The sequence below is a fragment of the Saccostrea echinata genome, unplaced genomic scaffold (genome assembly GCF_033153115.1).
Source record: "Saccostrea echinata isolate AGI-Se365-2 ecotype Australia unplaced genomic scaffold, CSIRO_AGI_Sech_v1 ptg000027l, whole genome shotgun sequence".
NCBI classification, from domain to species: Eukaryota; Metazoa; Mollusca; class Bivalvia; order Ostreida; family Ostreidae; genus Saccostrea; species Saccostrea echinata.
In genome coordinates this window covers 7482501-7496514 of record NW_026889776.1, presented here as the reverse complement: position 1 = coordinate 7496514, position 14014 = coordinate 7482501, and the positions used below count along the sequence as shown (strand labels likewise).

Sequence of the window (14014 nt, the reverse complement as noted above, 5' to 3'; positions counted from 1 at the left end):
ATACTCTTTTTTTTTTGTTTCAAATCACATACTAGCATTCAACGATTTGATTGAAATTTAATTTCTCAAAGATCTAACACATAATATGTTATAAGACAACTACAAATTAATGAATGATTTATTTTGATTTGGCAATAATTATCTATAGGATTTCAAATTTGATTATATAGATTGATATATCATAAAATTTTAATCGAAAGAGTATGACACAAAATAATTTAAAGAACAAATATTTGCTGGATAGTATTGAGTTTTTTCTCTCCGAGTAACTCTCTTTCTCCCCTAGAATTTTTCACCGTGAAAATATACTTGTAAAACTGTAATGAGTACGCACTTGCGTACTCGCGTATAGGCAGGTACGCGCCTGTCTGAAATTACAAGACGGTAGAGCTTACAATATCATTAAATCAGAGGTATATTACATGCGGTCCGGACCCCTCCTCCCCCCCCTCCCCCCCCGGGAATTTGCAGATTTTGCAGAGTTATTAAAAGTATATATACCTAAGTAAATAAAATAAAATTTTGTACCCCCTAGAAAACGTAGACCCCACCATCACCACCACGAAATGGGTGATTTTCACGTTTAAGTGTTTTTTCTTTGTAAAGAAATTTTTGGGTTTGGATTTTTTTTGGACTGGGGTGGACCCCCCCCCCCCGTGAAAAATTCCTGGATCCACGCCTGTATTAAAAATATCAATAAATGTATTCGAATATCATATGCATCATATTTGTGTAGTCAAAATTTTAGAAGTAAAAGCACAAACAGTCGCGAATGTCTGAAAACGCCCTTTTTTAACAGTCGAGAAAAATATCGAGACTTTTCATATCATCGGTTCAGAAAATAAGTGTGGCTAAGATCTGTCAACATATCAAAAAAAGTCTAATATTTAATCTAGTATCTCCGTCACGTTTGTCACAGAATGTCAATGTTTTCATGTCGTACATATATTACGCATCTTATAACATTATTAATACAGATAACAGCTGTGAATGCCTGATTCCATTGCAGAGAGTACTTTTGTAAATGAATGTCACTTGTTGGTTGGTTTCTCTTGCATTAATTTGAAGCTAGCCGTTGCGTTTGCTATTCAGTTTGCGGTTACAATATGCATTTGTCATTTGTCAATTTTTAAGTTATGTTCAGGGATAAATAAATTTTAAAAATTCAATCTCTTAAATCTAACACAATCTGTAATATTCAGTCTCGTGCTGCTATTAAAGAGCAACTACATGTACATGTATTTAAACATTGTCTTTCACATATAACACAAGTGAACTTGTGATGAAATTTATTAAGAGATAATTTACGAAATATATAAATGTAGAAGTTTGTACATTCAAAAATAAATCAAGTAAAGTCACATAGAACAAAGACGATTTGAAAGGTTCACACACGGACATACACGCACAAACGTTTTGGTAACTCGGAATAGTCCGGAGTATAACTTTGTTTTCCTGATGACGGAATGTCCAGTACATCTAATATTCACGTCCGGGGTAGTCCACGGCGGTTCTAAAACTGACTCTCTCACACAACACATGGCATTCACTCAAACTTCAATTAACACATTTACGCAATTATCACACATACGAGTCGGACACTCTTTGAGGCAGAGGATTGACACTAATTCCTTAAATAAATATTGAGTGGCAATTTCCTTCTTACTTTCTAAACATTAATTGTTAGATAAATAATTTTAAGTATATGAAGCATTAAAAATCATTCTTTTTATAAAATCAAATTTTGTTAGATTGTAAATTAATTTTGTAAAATTTTCTATGTGCCACATAGTACATGTATGTTAAAGAATAATATCTTACTTATAATTGTCGCCCGCTTTCTCTGAAAGAGGGGGATATTAATTTGGGTCTGTCTGTCGTCCGTCTAGCTGTCTGTCTAGCTGTCCATCTGTCTGTCTGTCTGTGTGAAACACTTTCGCTTCCAGACCTTATTTCAAGAAGCCTTTGAGCTATTGCAATGAAATTTCATACCAAAACCCCTTATAACCTAAAAAAAAAAGACCCAGGTCCGTAGAACGCGGGTTGGGGGGGAGGGGGCACGCTCCCCCTTTTCTGTGTATAGTATTTTGCTACATTAATTTTCATTTAGGAGCTTTTTTTGCTTGTCAGCTTTTTTTGACGCTTTTTTTTGGGGGGGGGGGGGTGCCCCCTCCCCCCTACCTTTTGAAACCGTTGCTACCGGCCTCACACCCCTATCAATTTTGAGGTCAAAAAGTCAAAGGTCAAGGTAATAAATTCATTACTTCTGTTTTGGTGTAATACTTTCATTTCCGGGCGATATCTTTTAAAGGGGCCTGGACACAGATTCGAAGTAAATATTTTCTCAAATCTTCTGTATAATATCATGACTTATATGTTGCTATAGCATTTCAAACGGAAATATAATTTAAAAAAACCCTTATTTTATCTGGAAATTATTGAAACTACGAATTTCGGGACGCGTTTGATTGACACATTCTTGCACTTTCAAAAGGTAAACTTTATCCTTAATACTTCAGAAAAGTAGGCTGTTGTGTATTAATGAAAAATATTAAAAGTATTATCCAGAAAATTCAGAGTAGAAATGTGAGATTCAGAAAGCAAAACCAACTCACCAGTATTTTCAGTTCGTGCTCAGTGATGTGTGCAGAGTTTAAAGTCATACATGTATATGGCGTATATTTGATAAGTTTAGATAACCAAAATTTAAAAAAATCTTTCTATTTGATTTATTACTTTATATAAAGATAGGACTCTCTGTAAATTACACAATCTAAATCAACTGCGTTTCAAAGATATCAAAAAATTAAAACAATTACCGATTTATTTACCGACTCCACATTTAAATAAAAGACACATTTAAAGTCAATTTAATTATCGAAACGTGAGGTTATTCAAGTTCAAAATCGGTGAAAATTTTAAGTTGAACGTAAATAACATTATATATATCATGTATATCTACACTCAGTCTCGTATCATCATTTTTAAGCTCAGATACGCCATATATAGCTTTGCAAAAATTGAACACAACCATGTGGTTTGAGCAAAGAATTATATTCGTCTTCAATACTGCGATCATTACAAAAATGTAGCCGTTCAGGGCTTTCAGCATTTGGCCTTAGAGTCAATATGAGTCTTTTTTAAAGTTAAATAAATTAATGATAAAAAAAAAATAATTTCAAAAGCTTACAAAAATTTTCTGGATAAGTTTACTACATATGTACAAAAAAAATCTTGATAAATATGGTATTGTAATGTTGAGATTACCTCCTAATTTAAATACTGTAGATCTTGTGGCCGTAGGTTCTGTCTAACCCTGCTCACAATCCTTGTCATGTTGGCTGGCTAGCTTTGGACAGCTGGCAGGGGTAGTATCAACATCTGCAGCTGAATTTATGACGTTTTCTACAATTCGGGATGCAGACTCTGAATATGTTCTCCACTGCCTTTTTCTTCACCTACAGAATAAAAGGTTATAGTTATTTTTAGATATTTCTCTATATCTAAATGAATATAATTAAGAAGAGAAATTACCTCAGGCCAAATAAAAAAAATATGTGTGGTTCCAGTTACCTTACCGTCCCTATTTTATACCCCCGACCCTAAACTTTTTTTCGGCAATTTTCATATTTTTTTCCAGAATTTTCCCAGATTTCCATCAATGGCTCCGGTTTAAGTTTTAGTTTCAGCAATGACAGCCTCCTTGCAAAACCTAGTGCAACTGTTTAATAGTGTTAAATCCAAAGCAAGCTAGCATGTACATGTAGGTGTCCCCTACAAATATTGACTAGTATATTATCACACCACATCTAAATGCCACTTGCAAAGGAGTGATAGGTATTATTTAGAAAAATTAAGAAAATCATTTTGTTAAAAAAGAAAAGACCCTACCTAACTACCCTAATTTTTTTTGGAGGTGTAACCGGAACCACACATATTTTTTTGTTTGGCCTCAGCTTTCATTTTGATGGCTAAATGAACTCCTAGCTCTGCAAGGTGTATAGGATTCTTCTGGCCTTCCTAGAAAGTGTCACCCTTCTGAATAACTGTGGCTGGAGAAGGGTATTGCAGGCAGCTGATGCAGTTGGGCCATTCCAAGTTTTTTTTCTCCTTTTAGTGTCTACCCATCTTTCAAAAACCTACCATCCTACCTTCCTATTCGCAAAAAACACACAAGCAACAATAAAGAACAATGACTTATATTTGTAACCGGAAGTAGAACTCTTTAATGAATAACTTAACAAAGTTAATAGCCAACTTGGCTTAAAGCAGTAAACTGCCTCCAGTTATGATTGTCAACCCAGGTAAGGGGATATCTGAACTATGATCAACGCTAAATGAAAACACAGTTGTACGTTTTATAAATTTAATAAAGTGAGAATTAACCTTTGTAAATGATAAAAAATAATAAATAATGATCAAAATTTAACAAACACAAAAGTCTTTGAAATTTGCACAGGATTAATAGGGCTTTATCAAAAATGTAATTTAATCTGGTAGGTGATTCACAATAATCTCAATGAATAATCTCAATAAATGAATAAGTAATTGAAAATGTAATAGAAAATGGGAGGAATGTGGAAAAACTATGAAAAAATAATTTATGTCCCTACTGGGCTTCCATACTTATGAAAGTTGTCAAAAATCCTATAAAATGAATGAATTAGAAAAGTGTAAAAGGAATGAGCTACATCACCCAATATGACTACTATCAACACTCTAGAGTTGAACTGAAAATATCAATGCTAATTCTAGGTTCTAAAAATAACTGGCCCAGAAAATAAACAACACCCAAAATAAATAATAAATAGTGGTTCTAGAAAATAAACCTGTTATCTACATATCCCTAGACCAGGCAGGACTTGGAAAGGGAAACTTAATTTACTTTAAATAACCTACATCCTAACCTATCATATAACTTTATTCTATAAAACCTACATCTAACCTATCATAAAGTGCCCGCTCAGCACGTGCTAAATGAAACCTATAATGCCGTGTACCTTGAGGTTGGCATAAAATCAGAGATAATGAGCCATGAGGCTTATCCCTTACCAAGTCAAGTAAACTGCTCGAACACGGGTTTAAATACCCTAGCAAGGTCCAAAATAAAAACCAATGACTATCAAAGATCCTAAAGCTAAGTTAACCAATCAGAACACAGCTATCAAAAGTACTACGGAAAGACTGCCAACATGGATGACACTGCCTGTTTAAAAAGTAAAACATGTGGAATGTCAACACATGTCCTAACTTATAACAGACAAATAATAAAGGGGTTTTACGTAAGTAACAACTGAAAACAAATGATAAATAGAATAATCTGACTGAAATATCAGCAAATACTTGTAAAATATTATTTACGAAACGATGGCTATGAAATAAAAATCTAAACCACTACATATTTGCTAGCGCTCTCGAGCGCTAGCAACTACGTTAGTCTATATTTCTGAAATACGCATGCTCGTATTCACGGTCGGGGATTCTGGGAAAACTACTGTAGATAGACTGTACGATAACAATTTCATTTTGTCATGCAAAAATAGAAATGATCAGAATTTACACTGGCCTTTCCTGTCTGATATGCGCGATATACATTTCGAAGGTTAGAGACAGTCAATACCAGTCTAGATCCGGATTCTGAATTTTTTTTTTTAATTTATTGTCTAACCTACACATAAAAGTACAAGAAAAAATTTGGCTAGACATCTAGCTTTCCTTACATTCTTACCACCTTAGTGGATAATTCCGGCAAGCTCGGAAAAACAACAACAACAACAAAAATCTTTTTTAGAGTATGTCGGAAAGACATGTCAATTTAGTGTTTATCATCTGAAAATACATATGATCTGAAGTTTCGTGTTTTGTTGTCTAACCTGCACGTACACGTAAATGAAAAAAAGGAACAATAACTCAGATCTTATAAAACCAAGACTGTTATTTCTAATGTAATAAATACATAGCTTTTCTAATCTACCTTCATGGATCTTTCCGGCAAGCTCGGAAAACCGCGGCAACCTCGGATATGTTTTCCGAGCTTGCCGGAAAGGCCCGAAGGTGCTCATTGGTTCTACTGACCTTTTATTTTTCACCTCGAAATTGAAATTACAGTAAAATACAGAATGCTTAAAGCACAGTTAGGAGTTACGCCATTGCCGACGTGATGCACACTCTTACATTCACCATTCTAAATTGTGACCCCCCCCCCCTCAAACTCAACCCCCAGTGCACCAATCTGCCTTTCTATTAATAATTAAACCGATTCAGCAAATTTAACAAATGGTTCAGATATCTTATTCTGTATTTTATTATGCTATAGCGCTAGCTCACCAATCTTTTTAAAAGATAAGCTTGTCATAAGATTACGTCATTCAAAGCATTCGATTTTATTTATCAATTTTTTTCAGTCAAATCCAAATACCTAATTACGCATTAATTTTGTATTTAGATGCTGGAGAACATTCAAATTTTTGCACAGCCGTGGCTTATATTCAGGACCCTTTTAGAATGCGTGTGTTTTTTACGCAAGCCCGTGCAATATTGCATATAAGCCAAAGTGTCTCGATCGGTAAAATCACCTTTTTCTCAATGTCAATTTTTTTTAAAAATCGGGATCGGTATTCAACATGAAAACGAAAGGAGGAATGATGTCGTGTACTTCACATGTGGTGTTTTTGTGTTTGTGTTTGATTGTAACGAGCTTCTGTGCCGAAGAAAAAGGAGCTGAGAGTGAGAAATGGAAGAAAAAAGATATTCGGGATTACTCAGAGGCTGATTTAGAACGTTTATTTGACCAATGGGAGGCGTGTACTTTATGTAGAAATTTACGCTGATTTCAGCTTGAATAAATCCAACAGTTCGTCTAAATTCTATCATGTTAAAATCACAAAAATACCATACTAAAATATTTTTATATTATATTTTTTTCCAAGTGAGATTGAATGCAGGAATAATGCATGGGCGGATACAGGATTTGTGATTAGGGGGGGGGGGGGCGTGGATAACTTTGTTCAGGCAGGGGGAGCTCCTGGGTTTTCGTGTATTTTAAGAGTAAAACCAGGCACAATAATAGGGGTATTGGTTAGTTTATATGTACCAAAGTTTGGCATTATGAATACTAGTCATATCATACTTTGAATAGAGGGGGGCGAAGCCCCCGGAAGCTCCTGGGTTTTCGTGTATTTTAAGAGTAAAACCAGGCACAAAAATAGCGGTATTGGTTTGTTATATACCAAAGTATGGCATTATTGATATTAGTCATATCATACTTTGAAAATTTTAGGGGGGGCGTGCGCCCCCCACGCCCCCCCTTAAATCCGCCAGTGTAATGTATTTACATTTAAAACAAATGATTGTGAAAATGGTGTTATATTGCGTGTTCCTTTGAGGCAGGTTCCCTTCCTGTGGTCAGGTTATAGCTCTGTTGTAAAGCATCTGTTTAGGTGCTTAGGTTAAAACCTTTGTCTGATGTTTGTCATTTCCTCCCTTGTTACATCTAATGCTGTGCCACACCCCGGTTAGATAGAATGTTCTATCGTTAAAATAAATGTCCTATGGACCCGGTTTAACGATAGAATGCGTACCGTGTATTGTCAATGTAGCAAAGAAAATATGGGAGTTAACTCTTAGTCAGTGCATTTACTATGAAAAATCCCGAGAGTTCCGAATGTCAACATGGTGTGTAAATTTGAAATGAGTAAAATCGTTGGTGAAAAAGTGTTGAATTCTTCCATTATATGGATTAAATTTTTAGATGAAAGGTATTTACAGTCTCAAAAAGGTTTGTTATGATTAATTTGACTGTTATTTTCAATGCAACTTCATTAATTTTCTCCAAAATCCTTTTGGAGCAATTCTGCAATTTTCTGCTACATTACGGGTATATGGGAGGCATTCTAACTGTGGTGAGGGCCTGTCCCAAGACCCAGTTAGATTATTCTAACTACACCCCGGTATACTGAGAAGTCAACCAAAACTCACCTGCTAACCCAGTGTTAACGGTGTGATCATGTGTTGGTGGCTTCAAAGCAAAGTTGTGAAAGGAGGGAGAAATGTGGCCATCAGACGGGTTTGTTGACAAGTAGCCAGATAGCTTGGTATCGCTTCTATGGGTTTGAATCCTCATCTGATTTGTTGCATATTCTACTTCCCTGTTTAAAAAAATGATCCTGAGAAAGTTTGAATTAATTAACCTGCACACTAAATGTTCTGTGAATCCTTATTTGATCTGTTTATCTAAATTATCATTTTTAGGTTGTTCTTTTTTTACTGCAATGTCAAAGTGAACAGTTGTTGATGGAAGGAATGACTGCATGCATAGCATTACATTTAAATTGATATAACTACCGTAACATTGCAGAATTACTTTAAAAGTGCATGTATCAAGCACAATATATGAAGAAACCTTATTACTTATTAGGTTTGTTACTGACTGTACATAGAAGGTATATTTGGAGGATAAGTCTCATAGATTGTGATGGCAAAGCTGAGCAGAATTTGAGAATGATCAATCCGATATATATCCAGGGGGTCAGTAACAAACCAGATCAGTGAATTATTTTTCTAAGGACCAGAATGTGAAAGACAGTTGATTTCTAATTATTGAGTGGGTAGGTGATATAGCTGGAAATCATGTGTCATTATTGATAGATCTGTGTAAACCGTAAAGAAAAATAATAATCCTTTTTTATGTTTTATGTTCATTAATGTAGATTGTCATATACATATTACAGGAAAATGATGATGAAGAATTACCAGAGGATGAGCTGCCTGAGTGGAAAAAGGAGCCCCCAAAAGTGGACCTCTCCCAGCTCGACCCCAACAACCCAGAACTGATGCTGCAAGCCTCAAAGAAAGGACGCACTCTCATGATGTTTGCAACTGTATCAGGTTACCTTGGTTTTTGGCCCAATGAGCTTCACCATTCCCCTCCTGACTCTCAGATTTAATTTTAGATTATGTGTTATGCCAGGGACCTATATACTAACGTTAGTATATAGGTCCCTGGTTATGCATGATTTGGACATTTTCATTGCCAATGAAATAAGAATACAGACACCTCGCCAGTAGATCACTGATTTCAAAAAAGAGAAACTTCATTGAACTACAGTTAAACTTTGGTTTCTTGAACACTCATATCTCAGATACTATGGATATGTTGAGGTGATTTGGAAGCCCCAACCCCATTATTCTTGAGTATTTTACCCTGGATCAGCAGTGGATATCTTGAATCCTCATATATATCAAAGTTTTTCTCTTGGTTCTATTGAGTCTGAGGTAATTAGGCTTGACTGTACTTGTATAATGTTGAGGTGCAGCAGTATAAATAACTGTTATGTGTTACATGTATACTTCAATTTACTATATGCCATATGTAGTTTATTTTGTGTATTGTGTAGGTGACCCAACAGAGAAAGAAACAGAACAAATTACACAGTTATGGCAGACAAGTTTATTCAATGCTAATTATGAAGTGCAAAGGTAAAAATTTTTCAATTTATATACTGTATATTAACAGCAGGACTCTGCACTCTCACTAGTAAAATCTATACTCTAGTAGTAATCTCATATGTCCACTGTATACCTATATCTTATTTGGATTATAATAGGTTAACCTAAGTGCTAGTCATCTTCTTCTAATGAACTGTTTTAAAGATGGTATGGTTTTTGATCATTTGCTCCAATAAAACATTTGGTTTGTATATGAGTTTGATTTACAGTGGCAGAGGCAGAGAGGCTTGAGGGGTGTGTGTCTGGAAAAACACCATGCTCTATGATTTTTTTTTTTTTTAAAATGTCAATTTAACATGTTTGCAATAATGTTTTACGTACAGCACCATAAGGGTGTGAAATACCAAAGGTGTGAAATTCCAATAACAGCGTGTCACTTTGAGCATGCTAAAGTTTCAAATGTTTATCACCATATTTCTCATCGATTGGATGTTTGATTTCAATGAAATGAGCACTACTTTGCATATGAAACAGAGAACCCACCAATACACTGATTACCATCTTCCTTGGAAGACGGTATACAGAGTTGAAGTATTTTACAGTCCTCAGACTAATGCACTTCCTCTCTTCTGTGATTAGTAGAAAATGCTTGATGTGAAAATTTTTAATTATTTCATTGGTTGAAATGCTGTTCAAGGCAAGGGAGATAATTTTCTGGCGATCTAATTTTTGTACATCTTAACAATTTTTTAAGATTTTCAATGTTTAAAAAAAATATACAAAATGAACAAAAAGAAAATTGCACTACCGGTAATGCCTAGTGGCATTTAATTGTAAAGCTCCTTCACTCGTTATTACGTCACTGAAAAGGGCAATACTCAAAATCATTAAATTTAATTGCAGGATTGCCAAAGTAGCAAAATGTATATAATGTGTTTTTTTAAAGGGAAAAATTATGTCAATTTAAGGATACACCAAAGGTTTCCAAATGCCAGAATTTTATTTGCATGTAATTCTTTCATTATCAAAGATAACATAATAAAAGTATATATCATTTGAAAGCTTGTTAAATTTACTATTTAATTATCCTAATTTAAACTTTAATTAATTACTTATGAAAAAATTATTCAAATATTAATGTAAATGTTAGTGCATTAATATTTTATAAATCAACTTTTTTGTATTTAACCCCTCAAAGTGGTCATTTTGCCTCAAGGTAAATTAAAGATTGAACTCAAAAACTGTATATCAGATTTTTAATAAATCTTCTAATTCAAAAGTTACAGCCATTTGCACTTTGATGTTACCAATTTATTAGCCTAATTTAACATTTCCCTCAATAATTCCAAAATGAAGCTAGATATCAAAAATCTGAGATATGGTTTTGTGAACACACATTTGAGAAGTAACCCATTCAATTTTCAGAGAAATTGGTCGATAAATAAGGGAGCTGAATCCTTTGAGATAATACCACAAATATTCTGATCTTACTTTACGGTAGAGGGCAAAAACCCATTACACAACAAAATCTGCCAAAGCTAGGAATACATGACACTTTGGAGATTCAGCTTTGGATACCTGTCAATTAGCCATATTTCCTATGCATATTCACAAGAATGGGAGGATCTTTTCTGTATTTAGATGCTTTTAATTAAGTAAAATAGGTGCAATTCTGAATCAGAAAAATTTCCCGGCAAAATGGCAAGAGCTAAGCCCCACCTCCTATTTTATGGTCATCAGTGATCTAGCTGTTAGATCTCTTTCTCTAAATCTAGAGTCCCTGTAGTTTAATTACTGATAACCTCTGTGTGGCTAGTGAAGAATTCCCCAAGTGGTCACAGTGATTTATTTCGTCTTTCATGAGCAGGCAGTCACAGATCAAATCAGAAGTTTCAATAACGGAACATTCACATGTGGTAGTGTTTATGTTTCATTATTGTTAAATAATTAGAAAACCATTTCATAATTACTAATGATTTTACATGCATCATAAAGTATTGATTAACTTCTTTTTCTTAGCCAAAAATCTCAAAATTGTTGAAAATCTTGAAAAAAGCCTTTGGTGTATCCCTTAACATGTTTGCAATAATCTTTTACATACAGCATCATAAGAGTTTTTTTTTAAAGGGAAAAATTATGCAAGCATTTTTTGTCTATAAATATGGAAGACATAACATTTGTTTTCCTCCATGTTAGTGTCCAAATTTCCAAATCCAAGGAAATATTGATGGCATGCACATGACATCTGTTATCCAATGACAGTGTCATTCTTCAACGAGGCAAAACAAAATATATATATACACTGTATACATGCATAGGAGGAAATATTCACAAATTCAGGGCCTTATATTTCATTATGATATTAGGCATCTCCATGTGTTGTGGATTCAGGGTTGGTTAAGGTCTAGGGTAGGGTCAGAATATATAGTGAAAATTATGCATGGGAATATAGAGGAAAAAATCCTTCTAAAAATTTGTTGAAAAACAGCAGGCTCTGGGCCATAAAACTTAGACGATATCACTTTTGATCTCAGTCTCACTTTTACCAAAGGAATTAATAGTAGAAAAGTGAGACTGAGATCAAAAGTGAGCTCATCTAAGTTTTATGGCCTTGTGGGGCCAGGATGAAGGTGACTGCGGTGAGTGTTGAGGCCATTGGACTTCTTGCCATCACAATACTCTGGTTGAAATCTATTGTGGTATTTTATCAAATTTTACATTTGGATGTATTTTACCAGGCTCAAGGGTCATAAAACTTAGACAAGGCCGGTTTTGATCTCAGTCACTTTTACAAAAATTTATAGTGGAAAAGGGGGACCAAAATAAAAAGTGAGCTCATCTAAGTTTTATGGCTCTTGAGCCAGATCTAGCAATTGGTATGTATTCTATCAGCAATAATCTGGTATATATTTTACAAAAGCTAATGTGTGGTATGTATTTTACAAAAGCTAACGTGTGGTATTTTATGTATATTTTTGTGTAGGTATGTTGTTAGCAGTAACAGAGTAATATTTATGATAAAGGATGGCTCCAAGGCCTGGGAGATTAAAGATTTCCTTATTACACAGGACAGATGTGAGGAGGTCACGATCGAGGGAAAAAACTACCCAGGGGCAGCAGCTAAGGTCATACACATAGTAAAAGCTTATTTATCTATTACATGTATGTATGTATCACTCAGAAGTTAATTTTGTTTCCTTTTTAATGTACTGATAATGAAAATTACCAAAGGCATTGATATTTTTAAAACATTACAAATAGAAGCATTTTCATATTTTGAAGTGTAGCAAACACTTAAAAGAGCTATGACTCTGACTGAATTATATTTATCAACACAGAGTAAAGACTCTAAAAAATCCACAAAAAAAGAGGACAGAAAGGAAGACAAGCATGAGGACAATGTATCCAGTAAAAAGTCTGAGACTCAGAAAAGAGAGCAGTCAAAGAATGATATACGAAAAACAGACGAGTTATGAACAAAGAAGGAACACATAAAACAGAGCTTTTTCAGCGACAATGTGGTGTTCAGTGACTATAAAAGATCGGATATACTGTACATGACAGAGCAGACAGTTAAATACTCAGAATTCTGTACAAGTACTGTCATTTCAGTATTCTTGTCATTTGTGGAAAAAAGTCACTTTTCGTTTGTTCATTTATACAAGGGTTGTCCGGTAAAATCGTGGGCAAGTTGTCCATATTGAAAAATAATCATCACTGCATTATAAAACTTTCACTACTTTTTAGTACATTTTTCATCAATATACATAGCAAATTTCAAATAGATATCTGCTCAAATGAACAAAATATGAGACTTCATGTTATGTATGGTATCGTCTTACGGCGCACGGATGATAACGTCAAAGTCTCTAAAGCAGCGTCACGTTTCCTCTTTGCTAAATATATAAAAGTTGGATAAGCCCTACTTAAATTCGGTCATTTCATTGATGCGTATACTTGATTTTCCCTTTATTCCTCCATAAACAGTGGAGGAACCAATCTCGAACACACCTGGGACCTTCTGAAGATTTATTCGTAAGTTATGGACAGTGCTCTCACTATCATTCAACAATACAGGCTCCCCTATATCGACGGTCTACAGTGACAGCGTCTTTTGCTATTGCCAGTAGCTGTTTGTTCGTATGTTTTGTTCTACCCGGGGACCCGATCAAAAAACTCCCGCTTAGAAAACTCCCATTTCACTTGTATACTAAAGATCTAGTGATATTTTTATACTTTTTTTTCTTCTGTAGTCATTTAAAGTTTCTTAGTGCGTCATTACTACATCTAAATCAAACTGAACTGCTCTCCGGTGCGCCGTAACGTCACCAAACATCGCCATTTTTCGTGTGTTGTGTTTACCACTTTCCCATTTCAAATGCTCAGGAAACTGCCAAAAATTAAGCAAATGCCTTGATATTTTATAAAAGACGAAATAATAGATAGTGGATTAAAAATAGGATAATTTTTACCCCAGCCTTATCTATTTAATACTTTTATTTCGAAATAATACTCGTGTATTCACTAATGAAACCCTGAATTTTTTATCGTGCACTGTAGGACCGTA

General features: G+C 34.5%; 1 protein-coding gene across 1 annotated transcript; it reads left to right on the top strand.

Moving 5' to 3' along the window:
- Positions 1–6608: 6608 nt before the first annotated feature.
- LOC133193470 (LDLR chaperone boca-like) lies at positions 6609–13878 on the top strand. The gene is made up of 5 exons (XM_061329431.1): positions 6609–6800; positions 8730–8886; positions 9396–9477; positions 12431–12572; positions 12786–13878. The coding sequence occupies exons 1-5, from the start codon at positions 6624–6626 to the stop codon at positions 12921–12923; spliced, it is 696 nt and encodes a 231-aa protein (XP_061185415.1). The 5' UTR covers positions 6609–6623; the 3' UTR covers positions 12924–13878.
- Positions 13879–14014: the final 136 nt, after the last annotated feature.

What these genes read in the sequence shown, in the direction of transcription:
- LOC133193470 (XM_061329431.1), top strand. Translation starts at nt 6,624, where the DNA reads ATGAAAACGAAAGGAGGAATGATGTCGTGTACTTCACATGTGGTGTTT. An exon ending in GCTAATTATGAAGTGCAAAG is followed by an intron (nt 9,478 to 12,430) that starts GTAAAAATTTTT and finishes ATTTTTGTGTAG; the next exon opens with GTATGTTGTTAGCAGTAACA. An exon ending in ACCCAGGGGCAGCAGCTAAG is followed by an intron (nt 12,573 to 12,785) that starts GTCATACACATA and finishes TTATCAACACAG; the next exon opens with AGTAAAGACTCTAAAAAATC.